Below are 24,122 nucleotides of genomic sequence, written 5' to 3'. Positions count from 1 at the left end.
ATTGCCAGTACATACATTTTCACTTTATCCTTGATGTGTTTGATTTCAATAAAGATAAATGTGAGTATTCAAGTATTGATCCACATGTCAATAGAAACAACATGATTAAATAGAATATAATAGATGGTAATGTTTTAAAATTACGTCAATACCGTTGTAGAACCAAACAACTTGGGTACAATATTCGCAAAACAACGGAAATATTTTGTACTATTTTACGGACCATTACAATAAATCCATTGAACGATAAAATTAAGTACAATGTTTCATTGTGCGTATAACATGAACAAATAAAGATATATTTTTTTCACCTACAACTATGCACAATTATTAACATACAATATTAATAAAAAATAGACCAATTTAAATAGAATAAAATAAAAATTATATATTAATATTATAGCTAGTATAGATATTATGCAAATTGATGTACATTATAATTACTACCTCTTCGGTTAGGTTAGGTAATTTCTAGTATAATATTTGTAATAAACCAAATATTTAAAAAAAATATTAATTCAAAGATTTCATGATACAATTTAAGAACTTTTAATATAGATAAAGAGGTCAGAAATATTCAATTTAAGTATTAATTAATAATACTCTTAAATAATCGAAACTCATTCAAGAATTTTAATATAAAAATAATAATAAATAGTTAAAATAGAAAACTAGGTTTGTATGAAGATATTAGATGAATAACTCAAATGTGAAAATGTTCATATTAAAAGTATGTACCTTTGACTCATAGTTATAACTGTAAACACAAAATTTTGAATTAAGTTTCACCATAAAACTTAATAATTATTAATATTATCCCATACAAATTCCTTCTCACGGTTTTTCATCTCCTTAACACCTATTAAAAATTTACATAAAGCGACTCTGATAAGAACCATCTGTGACGAATTTTAAATCAATACAAAGGATAGAGTTTTTGCATCCCATAGTGCTGTTTTCTGCAAAAATAACAGTTTTATTAAACATTTAAGAGCAGCCAAGTTTTGAATAATTTACTTTAAAATACAATTCTTGGTATATTAATGATTCCGGATTCGTTAATATTTGATTCGAGATTGATTTTAATTTGTTGATTAGTGATTTTAATAATATTTAATATAATATTTGAGATTGTATACTGAGTGAATCTATTTTTCACATATTTTCTTCTGAAAATACTACATTATAAATATTTTCAAATAAGAAATAAAATATGAATTATTTATCACATCTAAATTATATCACTTGTTTTCATCATCATAAATATTAAACCATTTCGCATGCTACAATTTATAGTCATCTATAACCGACAACTTACGTGGAGACACAAACGGTCATCGTATATAGGTACATCATAAAATGTTACGGTGATGGTGTAAAATCATGCGCTTTGGTCCGTAAATCAAAATTATATAAATCGAATTAAATCGTTAAATCGATAAGCTGATGAAAGTTGTACAGTTACAGCGAAATGTTATCGTGCGGTTTTAACGTCAAGTGTTTTATCGGTTTCGGCAGATATAACGCTTTTTCGTGAAACGATATAACTCTATGAACGCGTTTAGCGTCGCGAACAGTATACAAAAATAATAGTAATAGATCACTATCGGACAACTAACACTCGTCGACGACAATACGGCGTTATCTCATTCGGTTTGCAGCATCGGTTTTGCAATTACAGACACGAGATTTTCGGTAGGCACCAAATAATACTGTGCAGGGACTGTACTGTATATATGAAAAAGCGGTGCGCACAGTTCGGAAGATGTAATCCCGTCCGAAAAAAAAAACCGTACGCCGCAGACGGTGTAGCTTAATCTTATCCTTAAATCGAACTGTCGGGTATAGCGGAGGGGAAAAAGAAGTCCGTGTCTTTGGACGCGGTGCGTAAGGTTAACTCTGTAGGGTTAGTTCTTCAGAATGACCCCGAAATAAGTATATATAAGGAACGTCTTATGATGTGTATATATAGGGTCTTTATATGTGACTCTCATCGTTGTCATATATATTATATTGTTCAGCCGAATGAATGGCGGAAACATAATTTAAATTTTTTCCATCCCATTGAAACGCGATGACCCGTGACCTAGAAAACAGAATAAAATTCGGTTTGCGTAGCTCGCCTGCAGTAAATTACCTGCGACGAATATTATTATTATTATACAGTACTGTTTTGTGTGATACAGATGGTCGGTAAAATACGCGAACAGCGTTTACCTAATAATATGTCGCATTGAGCGCCTTATTTAATTAGGCGGGTGATGCTTATATTATCTCTCGCCGTTTCGGGATCGCAAATACGCGCGTCACGCACCGGAAGTCTCAGAATTTCGTGACTTTCGCCGTTTTCGAAAAGAAAAAAAATACGACAGATGGTTTTCATTTAATGACGTTAAATGTAGGTAGGTATCGGTATGTATGATACGTATGTATACCGTATACGCAATCTACGCGGTGACGTTATTATTTTTCCACCCGTATCCGAAGCTTTGTGGATTTACTGTAGGCACACAAAAACGTTTGTTTATTTAAACGAAATAGCTGCGCACCTTAATTATTATAGTATCCGTTTTACTCGCGCGTATAAAATAGTTTTTTTTTTCTCGTTTTTGTTGCTGAAGCAGGTACACGTAAAGTGTTTGACACGAAGAGATTTACGAGATATGCGTCAAAGCGCTTTGGCGATTTTCAATTATATAGAGAGCGCATTTCGTACAAAGGCTCTCTTTTGCTTTCAAACGAAAAATACGAGTGTTTATAGGTTAACGAAATCAAACATAATTACACTGATCGTATTAAACTTTCATTTACTCTTTACGTAAATGTAAACGTTGATATTTTCCATTGCTTTAATGTGACGACTGGCCTAAAATTTCATAAATGTTGATTGAGTTGACAGTATTTTATTTTATACATATTATAATCGTTCAATAATATAATAATATAATAATATTATGTACTATTCGGACGAAGTAATTATTATGCGACTCGTGAGAATAAACCCGTATTTGTTGAACCACGAATCATATGAAATTCTACTTTCAGAGAAAATTTAATAATTCTAAATATGATTGATGTTGTAAATAAACCATCTATCAACATTAATCTGGCACTACTGCAAAGTACTAATAAATGTAATAATTTTAGTACTCTACTCATCGATGTTATAGCGTGTTACCATGTCAAATGGCTGTCTAAATTTCAGTTTTGCTATCTTTTAAATTCCAAATATTGATGTATCCCCATACTTAATTATATTAAATACTTATTAAACGATTATTGAAGTTTTTAATAGATTAATTATAGATAGGATTAACATAAATCACGCAGCAGTTGTACAATACTCTTAATATTTTCAAACGTTTATTGTTTTTCATCTAGTCGAATTATAATTAAGAAGAAATTGTTTGTAATGGTTTAGTTAGAGTTAATCATAAGTCAAAAACCATATAAATCTTGTTCGAAGTTAAAATTTTAGCTGTACACTTGTAATATCTTCTTTACCGGGAATACTCTGACGGAAGTAAATTCCACGAAAGTATTTCCTGGCGAAAAAGGAAATAGTTAATTACTGGATAGAATTACTATATCGTCTCAATAATAAACTAATTTTAATGTTTTCTATATTTTAAGATTAAATGAATAATATTTACTTTTAGATTTTGAGCAGAATAATGAACGTGTTGGTTTTATAATGAAGTGTTTTTATGTTGTGTTACTGCAGATACTTTTTATAGTAACAAAAAAAATACTCAGATCTTCAATTTCGAGGGTAGTTTCTTGTGACGAATTGGGTCTAGTTGGTACTTTAGTAGGTCAAAACTCGAAAGTAAAAAATTCCCCGTACATTTTTTAACCACAAGCAAAACGAAAATATTTATTTAACACCAATTTTTTGACAAAATCGATTTTATTATTTTAACGTAATTGAAAAAAAAACATTTTTGAACTGGAAAAGAAAAAAATTACAAATTATTTTTAGTTGATAATTAATTGTCAGATACTGTCATAGTTATTTTCTATTTTATTTGCAATATATTAGTGTTATTTCTTCAAAAATAATTATTTACTTGATTCAAATTAACAAGAGAAATACAAATATTGGTCTCTTAAGTGAATCAATTTATTTATAATATATTATTCAGTTAAGTATTATGCGTATAATTGGTTTTTGAACTAAAACTAAAATAACATTAGATATTGACTTAAATAAAAATTGATAATAGTATAATCGATTTTTTTTATAGCGACCGGAAAATTAGCGTCGTGGAGAGAGAAATAATTGGCCATGAACCACAAAAAAAATTTCAGCAGGCATCTCATATAGTTGACCCATTAGTAACTAATCATTAATTCATTACATATTGAATCCCAATTCTCCAAAAAATATACAAGTTTCAATAGATTTTAAAAACGTTTCTATAGTTTATAGACATCTTATTTAGCAAATGAAAATATCAACAATAATTAATATAAAATTTTTCAAAATTGTATTTGTGACAGTAGGTAATAATTAATATTTTGTACACTAGAAAAAGTTCAATTTCTTTTTTCTTCGGGATTCAATTTTTTTATAAGCAATTTAATTTAATACTGTATACAGTATATAAGGTACCTATCTAATTGAAATTTGTATAGGTAATAGATCTCTCTAGTAGTCTAGTCTTTAAAGTAACCTGATAGGACGCTCTGTTCAAAGGTAATTCAGAGAAAAAAGGAGAGACGAGTTAGGTTATACAAAATAAAACTAATGTATAGAGTATTGCAAAGAGCTATTTTAAAAAATAACACTGACGTAGAATAATTTATAATTCTGAGCACATCAAGCAGAGCTTAATAGCCGTGGCGTTTGAAATAAAATCTATCATTTTTCAGTAACATATCAATTTGATTTTTAATTACAGCTAATTAGTTTAATTTTCGTTAGATAAAATTTGTCATTATATTTTTATAGATCAACAGTGTTAAAATAACATAATGTAATACTGCTGTGTATAGTTAACTATGATGACGTAAATAATTATTAAAAATTTAACTATATAATTAAGTTATTGCATTATTATTTATTGTAAACTGTTGGAATATTATAGGAGTCTGTATCGATCGTGACCACGAGCCCACGAATACATTTGCAAGTAGACTCACTTTGATAATTGTCATAGGTTATATAAATTTACGTTTCAGTTATTTATGTAAAGTTAGTATAAATTATGCACATATATCGATTATAATTAATAAATATATTTAGTAAAAATGTAAAAACCTGGAGATTTGTTTGTTTATAGAGATCAATTGTTTAGTCATAGAGATCAAATACGATGTAATGTATGAATTATTATATTTTATACGTATTGGTTATACTTTGGGCTAGTAAATAAATATTAAATCATCTCTTAAAACGATAACTTTACTATGACGAGTAACAAGTCATGGCGCTACCACTGTGAACAATTTATTGTACATAATATAAATGGCACACACCAGGGGTGTCGACTGATACCCCTCATAAAGTTGATTGGTGGGCGAGTGCCCGGTTGGCTTTGGATGCTATATATATACATATATATATATATATATATATTTATATATGTTTAATATTAATTAAATATGGGTTGGATAATTTAATGATATTGTCTTGTAAAACTGACATTCCCATTGACAAAAATAATGTCATCGATCAATTTGCCAAGTAAAGTAGACATAATATAGTTAAGAAAACCATTGCTCTACTAAATAAAAAATATATTACGCTGCGTGATGCATTTATTAATTATTCAGTGTATAATAATATCTTTTTCAACATTCATTTTGTTTAAAATAGAAATATCCTGAAAATTGAAAAACATTTATTATCTAAACGACCTTTCTAGTATTTTTGTGTGGTAAAAAAAAAAACAACAACTAAAAAACCTAAAGCAAAGAGTTTTTCTATGCCTATAGAGATTAATATTTTCAACACCCTTGTGAAAATGTACCGACTGCCTCTGCATGATATCTTGGTCCGGAATACGTTCAATCAAACTGTCTTTTCTAACCGATATAAACTACTGGCGTATATTTTACTATAGGCAGGTAACATATACACTGTAATAAATACATAATGTAATATTGTGTACGCAAAAAATAATAATGTTTAAGAAGAAAATTTACAGGCTTATTGAAATCGAGTGTATATTTAAACGAAAATACGGAGTCTTTGAAGTAAGAAAAGCTTTAGTATCTACAGGTATATACACACACACATGAGAAAATTTGTGCCTTTCAACACATCTACGAAACACTTAATAAATATTTTCAAATAGAGTAGTTAGTAAGTATATTATATATGTCACTGAGTACCTACCATACGTTTTTGTTAAATTTGGTTATTTTAATAAAGAAAAAGTAAGTCATCGTTTTTTTTCTATGTTAAGATCAAAAATTGAAAAGTCCATTAAACATGAATAACATATTCAACTACAAAAAACAAACTCGCATAAATACAATTATCACGTGTTTATAGACAACAACAATGTCTTCATTTTTGTTGTTTGTGGGCACACAAAAGTTATTTTTTTGTTTTTCATTTCTATGTTTTAAATAAGTGTAAAATAAAATATTTTATAAATGAAAAACGTTAGTAAAATTATGACATTATATTCTATTGTATTATTCAGTGCTATAATATTGGTATTGTAAATGTGGATTATGCATAAATTGCACAAACACAGGTAAAAATGATTTAAAATTGTATAGTTAAAAAGAATAATGTTCTATTTAAAAATATTGTTTATTATTATTACTGAATAAAATATATTGGTTAGGTGGTAAAATATATACTAGTTGTTTATAATTGTCACTTTTACTATCGTATGCCCCTTAAAGTTAAAATATTTTTACAGTTAAGCTTAAGCATATCAATAACTGTGTAAATATATCCCAAACTGAGGTGAGTGACAAAAAAAAAAAAAATAATAATAATAATTTCGGTATTATTTTTGTCCTAATTTAACTCAATTATATAATTTTTTTGTAATTTAAAGACACCATCACAATGGCCCATAAAATTTTTAAACTTCATAGAAACATTTAACTGTTTTTTTTTTTTTTTTTATTTGAACTTCTTTTAACCGATAAAAATAATTATTACCCACCTCATCAAACACACCAGGAAACACTCAAATAATGAAATATGTAAGTTTTTTTTATTCTTTAATATTATACATGTGATAAAAATACAGAACCAATAATAAACTATTATAATGTGTAGGTACGGAATATTATTAACACATTTATTTTACTTGGATGATTTAATTTGTTGTAAGTGTTCCATTAAAAAGGCTTATTATATCCTGTTAAAATATTTAAGTACCTACCTACGTTGAATTTTCCCTGAAAGATATATTGCAGTTAACATTTGTATATTAAATGAGTATCACACCATAAATATGTGGGATCAACACTTACAGCTTAAACTTTTACACATTTGGTATTTAACTATTTTAACGTTATATAAATTACATTTAATTACCACTTTTGTACGTACATCTATCAGCCAGCTGCTAAAAATGGTGCAATTATGCAATAACTATAACGCAAGAACTTTAGATCATTACCTACCAACATTATAAATTTAATTTGGCTTGAAATCCTTTAATACTATTTAACATAAATTGTTGACCTCATACTTTAAAGTCTTTTATTAGACAAAGTTGTATAATGTATATATTGTTGACTTGTTGTATAGAAATAATTATTCAGGTGAAAAATGTCAAACTCGATTATTATGCATGAAATTGTAATATGATTGAGAGTAATTTTGAATAATGGGCCGCCCTATACTAAGGTACCTATATATCTATAATTACCATTTTTATTATGAAAATTTTAATTATAAATAATCAAAAGTGATTTTAGTACAATATTTTAATATTCAACGAATCCAATATAATTAAGTATTTATGATTTCAGTCATAATTTTAAAACGTTATGTTAATTTAACTAATTTATATGTATATATCTACCTACCCCCATTAATAATAATAATAATATTGTATATTTTAAAAATTATTTTTAAAACTTAGAAATTTTAAAAATACCACTTGGAAGTCAATGAATAATTTAATAAGATGTCTGAATGTCTGTCTCTAAATTTTAAACTTGAAACTAAATGTATATTTATGTTTATTTTGTATTAAAAATAAATCAAACTTGAATACATAATTGTTTATTATACTAAATTATATAACAATAATATTATTATTATAATACAGCGGTTATTATACTCGTAGGTATTACAACCAAACACTAATCACATGAAATATTGTTTGATATTTTATTATTAATAATTTTATTTGAATTTATTTTCAATGGATTTAACAAAACAAGTATATTGATATAATTAATTATAAATAGGTAACAATCAATATTTATTGATTTTAAATCGCTAAAAATATACATCTCGTATCTTAAAGTTATAACCTATATTTATTATAATGATTATTTAAGGTTATTTAAATAACTAAATTAAATGAACGCGTAAAATATATTTTGTAGATGGAATTTTTAATATAAAATCATCTATTATTATATGGAAACTTTTAGTAAAATTACAGTTTAGCTACCTAGTTATTCAATTATGCCCCTGCTGAATTCTATAATAGTTTGTTAATGAATCGACCATGGAATTCAATGCCACACGAATGTTGCTGGGAAAAGTTTTGCGTCTATCAGGACAAAATAAAATATTTGACTTTTGCTAAAATACGAAACGATTTATAAACTTATAAATTAAGTTGGGGTTTTTTTTAAACTTTAATTATGTATGTCAGGTATTAAATAATGCCAGAATGATAGTTTTATTAAAATCAAATGACATTATAAAATAAGAAAAATAATAAAAAGTCGGTTAAGTCCTTCTGTTTTATCTATAGTATATTTGTCGAGCTTACCTCATAATATTGGGGTCATTGCAATAGACGTAATAAATTTTAATCCAATTATATGTTAAATCATTACATACGAAAAACGATTCTGAGCAGATACAGATCGAAAAGTGTAAGTCAACAACAACGTAGTAGTGTTAAACGATTGATTCGTAAATTATAAATAGATTAAAATTAATATAAATATTTTAAAAATAATTGAAAATTACAATATTTACAGTAAAAAGTAATTTATGTAGTGGTGAAAAGTTTCAAATGTCGCGAATAATATTTTTTGAATTACAATAAAATAACTAAACTAGTTATTTTTCGTTAAAAAATCCAATTTAGTCGGATTTTTAACTTGATATTTTAAAACTTTGAATTATTATTTTAATGTCTATTTACATGTTATAATGTCATAGTATATGAAATATCATCTATTTTGTAATGTACCTACCTATTTACATTTTGAACACAAAATATAACATTATTGTTACACAAATAACTATATTACCCAGAATATTACCTTTATATTACATATATATTATTTTTTAGTATATTTATTTGAATTCATTATTGTTGTGTTGATTTTTTTTTCGTAAACGAATTATGCCCTTCATCTAACAGTGTTAGCTTTAACAAAAAAAAAACGTTGTTTTTTTATATACACATCGAATGATCAAACATTATATACACTAAAATGATTATTAGCGTTTTGTTAAAGAATTTTTTTTGAATTCGATAAAATAACATTTATTGAAGCACTGTTATTAATATGATAACACCTGGGACGACTATAAAATGTACGTGACGTTACGACTCGGTGATAGAAAACATTTATTTTAACCTGAAAAATAATGGAAAGCGATAATAAAGTTTTGTTTTTTTACACAGACACTTTTTTTTTAAACTTTTTAATACCATATGCCTAGAAATTCTTTCGGCATACGCGAAGGTACAGTAAATATAGTAATGACACTGGAACTGTTCATTAGAAGTATTTAATAATAGCGTATTGTTTGCCTTCTGCAGAGAACATACAACGTGTGAAAACTTTGTCAATTCGAAAATTGTTTTATTTGGCTTTAAAACTATTTGCACATTTTTAGTTTAGTCTAGTAATCTATACTTTTGGAGTAATTCCTCGTCGACATCTAAGAAAGAGTGTTGAAGTGAAAAGTATTTTCACACTCAGTAATGCCGTTCACGTATAGTATACGAGTCACGAGATTAACAATTAATGTCAATAGACACATTTATATTCACATTGTTTTAATTTTAATAATGTGCAGGTTTCCAATATTGTTCACTAAAACTTTTCGAATATTCTTAGTACGAAGCATAAGTGTATAACAATTAAATATAATGTATGCATACAGTTTGTGAAGGTATTAGGTCTTAGGATGTTTTTCAATTTTTCTGTAAATATAATTATACCTACGTGTTTTGAAATAATAACATTCTAATATATTTTTAATATAATACCTTAGGAAAAAAGAGTTATTTGTTCAATCAAAAAATAGAATTACCTACCTACTCAAAAAACAGACCTAAGTTATGAAGAACATTCTGAAAGAACCAGTCAACTACTTGTAATCATAAATGTATTTCAAGTATTCTCAAACCTCTAGCCAGTCGTAAAAAGGTAAAACATCTCAACAAATCAAAAAAATAATATTTCCAAAGGTGATTTTTTAGTTGCTGATTTTGTTGTAAAATATATTATATGTGAATACTTCAAAGGACATGAAGACATTTAATGTTCAGGTTTTGGATATAGATGAATTTTCCGATTTTATTAAGTTAAAACTAAAATTTATCCAGCGATAGGTTGGATTTAAAGATGTTTTGCCAATGTAACATATGTAAATACATAATAAATACAACTATCTACTATTTATATAAATATCAATCTACAAATTAGTTATCTTGACCAGTCTTTCCTCTTATAGTAATTATGTAAAAATAAAGATGGTTATAATTATTCATCGTAATCGAAAAGATGTAATTTTTTGTTTTGCTACATAAGTAAAATATTATTATGTTCACTGAAACAATATAACAAACTAGTTGATGTCGAAGTTGATGCATATAAACAACAATATTGATTATCTCAATATTTAAGTTGATTGACAGTTTATACATTTCTACGAATAATTTCAACATATTAAGTTATTTGGTAGGTATTATTAGTTTAACTGAGTCAACTAAAGTGTAATCATCAAAATGATCAAAACATAATCAAAACTCACTGACATTCGCGAGCTTTACATTTCTCAAATATTCTTTGTGCAAAGTTTAACAATTAAATTTTGGTACTTATAGTGTGTAAAGGAAGGTATAGAATACTTTTCATTTTTCCTGTAATTATCGTAATACCTAAGTATATTACGATAATAACATCCTTAGATCTTTTTCACATAATTTAATTTAATTAATATGGTATATTTATTACATTAAACTAGTAAATCTGTCATTGTTATATTTTTTATCGGTTACATACTATAATGTGATTCCCATTAAAATAGTCGACTCCCAAACTTTTTAGTAATCAGTATGCACCAGCATGTTTTGGTAAAATTTAAAAACTATTAAAAAGCTTCACACAAAGGTTTGATTTCCAAAAAAAACTTGCAAATCTCTGCGAACAAAGATTAATTGAAAAGGGTTGAAATCCATATAAAAAAAAAACTTCGACTTTTGACCACATCCAAATATTTTTATGATAGGTAGGTAATTCTATGTAAATATATAGGGTAGATACCTATATGATATTTAATTCTGTAATATTATGCGTTGATATTGTACAAATTCAGCTTGAACAGGTTTCTGGTATGTATATATATATATATTATATTACTATGTATAATATATTCAGAAAAAATATAAATATATAATAATTTGAAACGGGAAACTTTATATGTGCAATTTAATGTACATACAATACTTGCACGTTAATAAATAAAGGTATACTTGAACTTGATGTATAGCTATAAAAGTTCTTAATTATATGCATGTCATGCATGTCATACACAATTTTTGAGTATAATATGAGCACGCGCGCACTTACATGTGTGCGATGCTGCGGTGTTACTGACTAGCGATGAGACGGGCTTCAATGGGTTTTAAAGTTAAAGTTAAGTTGAATAACTGCCAACTAATAGCACATAGTCTTAGACGTGTATTCGAAAGCGGAAACAGAAAGCTGCAACAAAAGAAGAAACTTCTAATGATGGTTCAGTTCCTTCACCAGAATCTTTCTTTTGGAACAACACACGTTGAATATTGCGTTAATGAATACAATGTTTAGACGGAAACCTTTTGGATAGTTTTCACAAATCTTAATTGTGTTCATGACATTTTTTGACGTTTGGTAAATATTCATGAGCAGTGGCGAAACGTCATAGGAGACAAAGAGACAGCGTCTGCTCACTCAGAACTGGGACAAATAATTTATTTTATTTAGATAAATTTTTTTTTTAGAAATTTCTATGTAAATAGGAGTACTTATTAATCGTTATTACTTGAACTTTGAATTATCTGGTATAATAAGTTTAACTATCTATATAAATATATATATAGATAGTGCAATTATCTACAAAATGATGAAAAAAAATTATTAATAAAGTGCACCGGCATTCGTAAGGTCCACAAACACTTGAAATATACATTATTTTTATTTATTTATTTTTTTTTTTTTGGCATGGTTGAGTAAAAGTGCATATAGATGTTAATTGTTTTTGACACCATTCAAACATTTCAACATATATGTATATTATTCAGCCATATACGCGAATAATAGAAAAAAAATATGATATTTTATGTTTTTTACTTGTTATTATTTTTAGATAGAACTACGTCTTTGATATAAAATTGTATATCAATAAAATGCCATAATATAAAACACCATACAAGTATAATAACGCTTCGATACTACGCCCTATTACGTATAGGTATATTGTATCACGTCGAAAATATATATTAATTTAATAGTTATACAATTTGGGGCAATTTATTTACATTCGAACACAAAATCGCTCGTGTATACGTCGTATACGCGCATACACATAATATATATATATATATATATATATATACAAATGTTATGCTCAAATTATGGAATTCAATTTTCGTGGTTCCTTTGAGCTCGGGCTGTACAGTATTTTGGTGTCTATACAGGTAATACACGTATATTATTATTATTATTATCGTTTTTTTTTTTTCGTGCACATGTATAAACAAGTAGGTAGCAAATAGATTCCAATTCATTACCATCTATTGTTTGAATTTCGTATAACATATAGTGAACTGAAACTCAATAAAAAAAAAAAAACAACTCGTCCTTTTCATTTCGTCGGAATAATAATATAACAGTATCCACGTTCGTCCGGAAATCGTTAGATGTATAAGTTTACGATATCACATATTCTACTATGTGTACGACGTAATATAATAATTGCCGTTAAAGGATTCGAATTCGAACGCGTAAAGCCGTTCGTAATACGCGGTCGTCAGATCTCGTCTCAGAAGTTCTTTCACGCGCGTTCTTCACGATGATAACAATTATTAATATTATTATTATATGTCTTGACAATGTGAAATTATATATATATATATATATATACGTAGATACGTACTAGTATTATATATACGCGAGTGAGTTTACGCGATGCGATACGTTATATTTCCGTGGAATTTCATCAGGCACATGCACAAATCCAAAAATATAGATACGTGCTCGAGAAATTCTGAGACTGGTCCGATGTAGGAATCGTCGCGGCCGACGCGTGATAATGACATATACGCGATGTTCCATCGAATATCGCCAACGCGTTCCTGCGATGCGCTACGCGTCGTCGTGCGGAACGTCCGTCGAGTTCTCATTAAAATTGTATTATAAATCAACCTATGCCACCTTACACATGTTATTATTATTTTAATACCACATTGTGTACGACCATAATTATTATGACATACGAGTGCGCACGCGATACGATTCAATCGTGAGATATATTATCGTTGTTTTTTTACTTGTGCGGGCGAACTTCTCGTTCGAATCGGTCGTTTGACCGCCGCCGTCACCCGTTTACGATAATATGTGATCGCGCGCGATTAATAACATAATATAACATTGTCGTTACCTGTCGGGCGAGGTACGCGTGTTGACGGCCCAGCACGGCCATGGTGAGCACGTAGGTGACGCACGTGGTGGCGCTGAGGGCTATGCACAGGGCCAGCGTGAGCGGCAGGGACACGTAGGCCAGGTAATCGTAGAGCAGGATCCATCCGAGCAGGTCGGCGCCCTCGGCCGCGTTTGCCACCATGTGGAACACCACTTGGACGTCGGCTGTGAGCCAGGCCAGGTGGGCCACGGCCGTCCAGTACTGGCGCCGGCCGCCGGCCAGCCGGCACCACAGCAGCGTGACCACGTTGGTGGCCAGCAGGCACCACGTCCACGGCGACCGGGCGTCGTACACGGACAGGCAGTACACGTCGAACAGCACGGAAGCGGACACGTAGCACGCGAAGGCCGCGCGCTTCTGCTTCGCGTTGTAGCTCTGGTAAAGGCTCTCGGTGGCCTTGTCGGCGAACCGTCCGGCGTTCGGCGTCGAGGACGAGCCGCCGCCGGCTGCCGAAGTGGGCTTCGGCGTGGATTCCATCGGTCCTCCGTCCGTTTGGTCTTCCGCGTTCAGCGACGACGTCTTCGCGCTTCTCCGCGCTGTGACCGGCGATAGCGTTATGTTATATAATATTATTATTGTCTTATACTACAACGATATGGCAATCGAAACGACTCGTACCGTGTAGACGTGTGCGACGGATTGGTTGACGTCGCGCCGGCTCTTGGTCGACAGGCGAATGTAGTACGACAACGGTCGCAGCAGTTGTAATATTATGATATTGTATCGTGATAAGCGGTCCGTCGTGTGTATACGACTACGACGATAATAATAATAACATACAGATTGTCACCACAATAATAATAACGATATGATCATTATTGTCATTATCGCCTGGCTGATTTAATATTAATTATTATAAACATGTTATTTTCATTGCGATAAAAAACGTATGAGATGTAATACGACAAATAACATTCATTGCACCTTACAGCATATAACACGGACGCGGTACCGGCGCGTGTTGGGCCCCTTCCCCCCGGACGGTGCGCGAACGCGTGCGTTGGACCTGTGCTTGGGACCCGACCGATACACGACCGACACACTCGTCGCGCCCGGTGCCACTGACGCTACCGTCGCGATCGCCGCCGTTGTAGCCGTCGTGTGCTCGCCGCCGCCGCCGCCACCGTCGTCGTCGCCGTCGCCGTCGGCCGCGGTGATCGTCGTGGTCGCGGTCGCCGCCGTCGACGTCGTCCGCGTAGAATCGCGCGGCGGTAGTCACGGTCCGAGCCCGCGCGCTGGTGCCGGCCGCCGCCGCCGCGAGCGTTAGCCGTCGTCGCGGTGGTGCGAGCGGTGTGGGCACCGGTCGACGGTGGCGGTGGTGCTGCCGCTCGCTGCTCCCGCGACGCCCGCCGCCGCCGGCTGCTGCTGCTGCTGCTGCTATTAACGAGCGTACCCCGCCCCACCCCGTCGCCAAGACAGCCGTAGACCACAATCGATATCAAGCGTGCGCGCCAAATAACGTACGCCGCACACACACACACGCGAGCGCGCGCGCGCGGTGCCCACTTATACCGCGGTATATAATAGGTGTGCGAACGGCGGCGGCATAGTAATACGCGCGCGAAATTCCCTCGCACCCCCCTCTCGCCTATACGTGGGGCCGCGTTCATCCGGTCGGCAGTGCGTGCGTTTTTTTTTTTTTTTTTTTTTTGTCATTATCGTTATTTGTTTTTTCTTTTCCGGTCGCTCGCGCGGCGTACCGCAACGTATGGGTGCACGCGCGGTCCTCGACGACGCACTCGTCCTCTCGCGCGCGCGGCTCATCGCATCTCCCCGACCTCGCGCGAAGACGGCTATTGCCGTTGTTGTTGTTTCAGAGGATAAACTTGGCGTTGGGTGTACGGTTTTTTCCATCCATTTCCGCAAAATTATTAAAATCAAACTCTGTTTTCCACGTCCCGGGTGGGTGATTGCCGGTCCGGCGTACACGATCGGACGACGTGTTCGTGTCGTTAGCCACCGATAAACTACACGTTGTTATGAATATGTTCAGACACACGAGTCCGTCGATTCGTACCGATTTTAAAAAAACAAGATCATAATACAACACTCGCGGATAGACGCGTGCCGAATATAATGCGAAAAACATGATGAAATGCCAACGACCGTACAACTATATGGTCTGTAATATAATATAACAAGCTCTTGCAATGCAGAAACGCCGCAGCGGCCCGGTGTATAGCCATACGGTGGTCGGTACAGTAGTTAGGAAGCTTTTTGCTTTCTTCGTCCGGCGAGCGCAAGGTATAATCGTATAACACTATCAACACCGCGGTCCGGCAACTATACCGACTATTTAATATAATATCATATAGATATAGGTAGCCCTGTCAAATATACGCGAATGGGCGATAAAAGTTCAACAGTTATCCGGTATATAAACAATAAAATGTTCTTTTGCTGTACACATGTAATAACGTAAAAACAGAAATAAAATAAATATAAAATTAAAATGGCTAATAGTAAAGTTGTAAAAGTCACTAGCCTTTGGTAATGGAGAATAACCAGACATAATGAAAGATTTATATTGCGCGACAACTCGGCGGTTGTGTAGGTATTTATTATATTTTAACTGCTATACAATTGTCAATTATAATATGTCAGCATCTCATTACATCCACTATACGCGATTTGTATTGTGACCTCATAACATCACTCACAGGTCCATAGGTGAGTGCGAGTGATACATATGTATTTAAATTGATAAGAAAAAGTTCATAGGTAGTTGAAAGTTGTAAGTTTGAATATAATTTTATTGGGTCATATTTTTACTATACAATATCATTAAGAGTTGATGATAATATTATAATTGAAGTTTACATATTGTATAGGAATAATTTATTGAAGTGTAAAGCTGAAGTTGAAATTCTCTTCAACTCCCATTCCATTGCGGCATTATTTTATATTACTATTAATATCTTTGTATTTATATATTTTCTTACCGGTGGATTGTGATGGTCGGTCTACAATTTAATAGTGATTTTTTTTTTTAGCTTAGTTTCTAGTCTTATATATTGTATTATTGATTTATTCATTAATTCTTCTTATACTTAGCTTAAATTTTGTATGCACTATGCAGTGTTCCCGGTAAGGCGGTCACAGCTAGGATACATTTTATCTCTCATTACCCTGTAAATATTTTACAGTTCTGTTTATGGGATGTTAAATTAGACTAATGGATCATAAATTCCTATGACTTACATATACTTTTAACTCATGTGTTTTGTGCATGTACAACAATCTATATTTTTTTTTTTTCAATAACAACCGCTATTTTGAATATCATTTTTGAATTAATCAATTTTTTTAAGCAATTTTAATTTATCAACATGTATTCTAAACTCAAAATTAAAAAAATAAGAGCAGATATAACATTAAAAAAAAATGTATTAAATTAAACTTATTTTTTAGTTTACCTACTTTTTCGTTCTAAACACCATATGATACATTGTATATTTATTATTAGAGTAAAAAATATTTACTATCTATGAATTATTATTTTATATTAAACATTATGAAGTTACTGAAATTAGATAATTAGTTTAAAAAAATATGTATTTTCAGAAAATGCAATTCTAAATTTCTATTTATTTTTATTAATATCATATTATTAACCAGGGCTTGTAAACGTTATATTTGACAAAAAAACGATTACAATTTTTAAACGTAATTATAACAGAAAAAGATAAACATAAATAATTTAAACACACAAAACAAAACAAAACAACTAACAAAATATATGATATACATATTTTTAAACAAAACATAACGCAAAACGTTATATAATAATATATATTATATTATATTAAATTATATTATATAGTATATCATTAAACAAAATAAATTCTAAATATTAAATAGTTTTAAATAAAAATACTAGTTTCATGGAAATATTTATTCTATTCGATATAATTTTACTCAATCAAAGAATTAATTTTATTCCGTATCCGGGCCATCCCGGCATCATTAGATATTATTTAAAATTTAATAGATAGGTACAGTAGCGTTGCCAAAATCTCTAAAAGGGGGAGGGGGCAACAAAAAAGTATCATATAAAATTCACTGCTGATCGCCTAGACAAAACAACTAGTAACGTTTGTAATCGATCTAGGTACCACAAGTCCACAGCTATAGATAATCAATAACATTTCTAATTTTTTTTATACTCTATGGATGCACTGATATAAAAACAATAATAAAAACATAGCTGATGGGGGGGGGGCATGGCCACTCTGCCCACCCTGGCTACGCCACTGGATAGGTATTAATAGGATAATTTTTTTAATACCTAATAGTAAGAATTCAATTGTTATGTTAAGTTTGCTCAGAATATTGTTCAGATGTACCCTACATTTTATTGTTTGTCAAATTGCGGCACGTGTAGGTACTTTTGAAACAGGTACCTACGTAAAAGCGTTTTAAATTTTAATTCTAAATGAAGATAAACGAAAAAGTAAAATAACGTTTAAATTCTGAATAACAATAAACTAAAAATTTGTATAACGTTTTAATGTCAACATATAACTAAAATATTATTTCCAAATACAAGCCTGCTATTAACAATAATAATGATCAACAAACGCCAAACTACTAAGATCACAACGACACATGTCTTTGATAGTGAGGCTCATAAAGTCATAATATATTAATATTATATAAAAATAGGTAATCACATTTTAATCGGTAGAAACAAAAAAAAGCCCATATTTATTTTGTTTGAATTACAAAGGGTTCGTAAAAAAGTATAACAATCGACGCTGGGTGGTGCGATCACTGCCAACTAACTAAACTTAAATTCTGAAACGTTTCCATATCAAGACTTTAAAGCCAATTTTAGAAATAATACCACCAGTTTGATAATACTGAAATAACATATATTTCCACTAGTGATCCATTCGTTTATTTCTACATGCATATCATTTTTGTTGTTGATGTTCAGTGTTCACGCCCAAGTACTTAAAATTATCAACTTTTTCAAATTTATAATTATCAACTCCTATGGAATCTATATTTGGCGGTTTTCTCGATATGACCATGTACTTAGTTTTCTCTTCGTTTATATGTGATCCCATTCCTATATTTGTATTTATGAGCTTAGATGTTGTGTTGATGACTCCCTCTTTGGTTTTGCCCATTACCACAATGTCATCTGCATAAGCTAACATAACTTGTTCATTGCTTATTTTCATTCTTTTATCGTCGCTTGTGTCTCTTATTATTTTTTCAAGGGCTAAGTTGAATGATTCAAGCGACAACGCGTCTCCTTGTTTTAAACCCGATTTAATTTCAAAAGGATCTGAGAAGCCTTGCAAATAACGTACTCTGCATAAAGTTTTTTCGTAGCATGCTTTTATTAGGTTCACATACTTTTTGGGTATTTCTAGGAATACCAGTGCTTTCCAAAGCTCTCCTCTGTTTACACTATCATACGCCTGCTTGTAATCCACAAAGACTATATGCAAGTCCTTTCCAAATTCGTAGTATTTTGACATTATCTGTCAGCTGTCTCAGTGCGAAAATATGGTCTGTTGTGGATTTTCCTTTCCTAAATCCACATTGATAATTACCAACTATTTCTTCGAAATACGGGTTTATTCTTTCTAATATCAGTGTCAGAATTTTATAACATGTGTACAGTAATGAGATTTCTCTATAGCTCTCAGTCTTAGTGAGATTTCCCTTTTTAAATATTGGGCATACAGTTGCGGTTTTCCATTCTTTTGGGATAGTCTCTGTTTTCCATATTGTCTTAATAACTTCTGTAATTTTTCTCATCAATATTATACCACATTTTTAAGTAATTTCGCTACTATGATTTTCTCTCCTGAGGCTTTGTTGTCTTTAAACCTATTAATTATATTCTTAATTTTTTCATATTTGTGTGTGTCTAATGTTTATATCTATTTCTGCTATTTGATAGCCCTTCTTTGGATTTAAAACATATCCTATTGTGAGTCGATTTAGAAGGTCTTTAAAATGCTCCTTGAAATAGTTTATGACTTGTTTTTCTTCTGTTATAATAGTTTCCGTATCCTTCACTAAGATCCTTGTTTGTGGCTTAAAATTAACTTTTACTTCCCTGGTCATTTTGAAAAACTTTGTTGCGTTGTATCTATTAGTTTCTATCTCTTCTATTTTCTTCTTTTCGTGTAGACGGTTTTCTCTCCTTAATGTTTTATTTGTCAATTTTCTTTGTACTTCATATTTTCTTATGCATTCGTCTGATGTATTTTGTAGAGCTTTTTTTCTACGAAAAAACTTACGAATATATTTTTTAACGGATACAGTTACTCTGTTAAGACTGCAACTTATTGTTTAATTCTACGAGATCATAATATAACTTTATAACCCGTCTAGAGGAAATGTTAGAACATTAAAAAATATTTTCTGCGTTGTAAATATTTATTGTAAACCTTAATATTAAAAAAAGATAAAACTGTATTGAGCCGAATGGAACGCGTTATGCTATAAAGTACCTCTACTCCACACAACCAACTGAGTTTTGAAATCTATTCGGAGCTAGTGAAAGGAAAAACTATAGTCAACACTAAGGTAATAAAAGAATCGGGAGATCTATTTGACACACCGTCGGACCACAGTTCAGCACATTATATATCACGGGACCTAAAATGAACAAGGGCACGGCGCTCCTGTTCCGCAGAAAATTTGGCAACGTAACTATGCTGACCTACAAATCCACGGTTATATATATTCATCAAGAGCAACGGTAAATCATGTACATGATCACAAGGACTAAATATTGTCAAAAATCATCATTGGAGAACATGTTCCTGACAATAAATAACTTCATAGCCATCTGCATCGAACTCAATATTGAGAAGCTATCGATTTCCCAGATCGGTAGTGAAAGTGACCAACTGGACTGGTCTACGGTTAGAACCATGTTCCGGTTTGTGTTCAAAGAAACGAACATAGAAATTCATGTTTATCCACAAATGGAGTTAAAGAATTCAGAAAAGCAGCAAGTTCTGGCAGAGTATCATTCCAGCCCACTAGGAGGTCATCGCGGAATCAACCAAACTTTGTAGCGTATTCAAACGCAGTTCAATTTGGGAAGGATTAGCGGATGACATGAAAAATTACGTTTTTAAATGTCCGTCATGTCAAATACACCAAACAGGCAACAGTAATGTTAAGCAGTCCATGATTATAAGTACCACAGTAGTGGAACCTTTTGAAATGGTTTTTATCAAACATAATATACATCCTGACGATGTAGGATAACCTGACAAAATTTTTAATGGCGGTTCCTATAGTCAACCATGAGGAAAATGTGGTGGCTTATTACTTCGTAACATTTGTTAGTCAGTGATCAGGGAATAGAGTTCCTAAGTCAAGCATTAGCTGAAGTATACAAGTTTTTGAAAATAGAAAAATGCAACACCTCATCCAACATCCCCAATATAACGAAGCCCTGAAAAGGAGCTATCGGATTCTAGGGAAATACTTTCGGAATTTTGTAAGCAATGATCATATGAACTGGGATACATTCGTACCGTATGCTATGTTCGTTTTTAACTTTTCAGAACATCGTTCTACAGGGATGCAACCGTCAATCTAATGTATAGGCGCATAATAAATATGCCAAATTCTATAACAAAACCTCCAGAGTCTCATGACAATTACGAGAACTACCACGTAGAACTAAAGCAGAAACTCCTATTGTCACACCAAATAGCTAGGGATCGTCTGTTGGAACAAAAACAAAAGACGAAAGAAAATTACGACCAAAAACAGAATCCAACCACTATATATGTGTAGATCGTGTGCTGTTTAAAAAGAATCCAAGACAAGAGAAACTCAGCTCCAAATGGTTGGGACCTTACGAATTAGTCGACCTTAAAGCCAAAAAAAACGTAACCTTACAAAAAGACCGTAAAAGGGTGACAGTAATATAATACACAAGAATTTCACCAGAGTTTTTCAGAATTGAATGTTGTAAATACACTGAATAATACATGGCGTTAAATCTGGGAATGTATATACTAACATGATCTTAAGGAAAAGGAAAATATATTTTTAATATAATTTATCAACTTAATAACAATTAAAGATCAAGGTGCTGTACACAAGTCTTACTGGGAAACTAGAAATAAGTAGAAAAGAAAAATGTGAGTCTTGTTTCAGGATTTTGTGTCAACCAATCATGATCATCACCGGACCTCTTGAATACGAGACAGAAGTCTACAGTTTAGAGTCATCCACTAAGGTCTATAATATCATGTCGTTCCTGAACCATCAGGGATTATTTTTTGAACACCATGGGTCAGTAAGGATGTCGCATTTAAATTGGGACTTCGTAGCTTACGTCGACCTCATAAATACCAAAGTATAATGTCACAATACGAAGCTACGCAAAAATTTGTGAACAAATGATGCAGTGGTTCGAAAGTACAGAATTATCTAATGCATGCGAACAATTTGTACAACTATTTGCAAGAGCAACATTGCCCTACCTGAATGAAACTGAAACCAATCACCGTAACATGTTACCGTCCATTGGAGATAAAGAAACGGGAAAAGCTAGGATACGACAAGGATTGGCCCACACGGTCCAACGGGTGGTAAATTTCCTGTACGGCATTTACTGAAATATTGATACAGAGTTCATATTTATAAAAAAATAATAACCCTAAGATAAAGCAAAAGTCAGAACATCGCCCTGGTTAGGTTAGGTTAACCTAACCATGAGGATCGTACAAGTGGAAACAGACAATCAGATAAGGAAGATCTCACAACATTAGAAAAAACTTGAAGAGAATCTACAATATTTACAAAAACAGACAGAAGTAATTATACAAATGCTTGGCAGAATAGAGTTCAAGACTAGGTTGCTGGAACAGGCGTTTCTGTTTGAATTTCTACTTAATCAATACTTTTATCACACCCAGAACTTGATGGCTATAATAAATTCAGCGATGAATGCAAAATACATACCAGCATATTCACATCGGAGAGGTTTCTCATGGAAATGAGGGAGATTAAAATGAACCTACCGGTGGGTACAGCATTGAAATTAAAACGAAATCCCTAACGGAATTTGTACGAATTTCTGACCTGACAATCCTCCATAAGAAGCACTACATGGTTTTCTTGATATAAATACATTTAACATCTGTTGAGGAGTATGTATCACCTTATTTCCCTAACCTAGCCAATGCGATAAAAATACCATAGCCCTAATTCCTCCTGATGTCGGCTACTTTAGCTCTAAGTAACGATAGTAAAAATGTTATCTCATTAGGGGTGAACCAACAGGAATCTTGTCCCAAGTTAGGTTCTTATACTATCTGTAAGGGTGATCAATTGATCTACTACCAACCAGGATCCAACTTTTGTGAATTGACGCATTTAACTAACTTTCAGAGCCCTTTGAAAGACTGTGGATACAAACTCGTGACATTGGATACACCTGTTTTGGGCTATCAAAAGCTAACTTTTAGTTGTACTACACTAAATCAGATTTATGTACGATTATGTGAACAGATCTTCCGTAAACCTCTAGAGTTCTAGAGTTGAGATCCCGGATGTGGGTAGGTGGACCACCTTGCCATCTTGCGAAATTCATATGAAAAGCTCTATTCTTGTTCCATCCTTTAAAACCAATAGGGATGTAAAACTAAATGTCATACCAGGAAATCGAAAATTTGATATAAAACCAATAATAGCAGAAAGTCTTTGCTCAGTATTACCACAGAATCTCACGAATGTAAAAGTATTTAAAGATTTAAACTTTTTAGCCCATAGAGCAATCGAGTCAAGTAAACTTGAACCTAAAACCTTAGATCCATTGTTTATATTTAAAGTAGAATTTCACATTACCATTCTCTACCTAACGTTAACCGTTTCTATTTTTTTGAAAAGCTATAAGATTTAGGAGTAAAGTTGTAAAAATGTAGTCCAGAAAAAGCGGACAATCTTTCAAATAATGATTAAAATGACCCTTAAGCTTATATAAAAAAATATATATATTGTATCACATTAAAGTTAAAAGTAGAAATTAAGTTAGTTT

The 24,122-nt window shown here is 31.8% G+C and overlaps 1 protein-coding gene across 1 annotated transcript in view; it reads right to left on the bottom strand.

Annotated features, from left to right (window-relative positions):
- The window catches only part of LOC113555842 (adenylate cyclase type 3), a 96,065-nt gene extending 80,911 nt beyond the window's left edge, over nt 1-15,154 (bottom strand). The window contains exons 1-2 of the mRNA XM_026960405.1: nt 14,708-15,154; nt 14,048-14,625 (exon numbers count right to left, since the gene is read on the bottom strand). Of these exons, the coding sequence (XP_026816206.1) occupies nt 14,048-14,566 (519 nt within the window). The 5' untranslated portion in view covers nt 14,567-14,625; nt 14,708-15,154. The remainder of the gene's footprint in view (nt 1-14,047; nt 14,626-14,707) is intronic.
- Nucleotides 15,155-24,122: the final 8,968 nt, after the last annotated feature.

The sequence above is a fragment of the Rhopalosiphum maidis genome, chromosome 3 (assembly GCF_003676215.2).
Source record: "Rhopalosiphum maidis isolate BTI-1 chromosome 3, ASM367621v3, whole genome shotgun sequence".
NCBI classification, from domain to species: domain Eukaryota; kingdom Metazoa; phylum Arthropoda; class Insecta; order Hemiptera; family Aphididae; genus Rhopalosiphum; species Rhopalosiphum maidis.
This window is presented reverse-complemented; position numbering and strand designations above follow the sequence as displayed.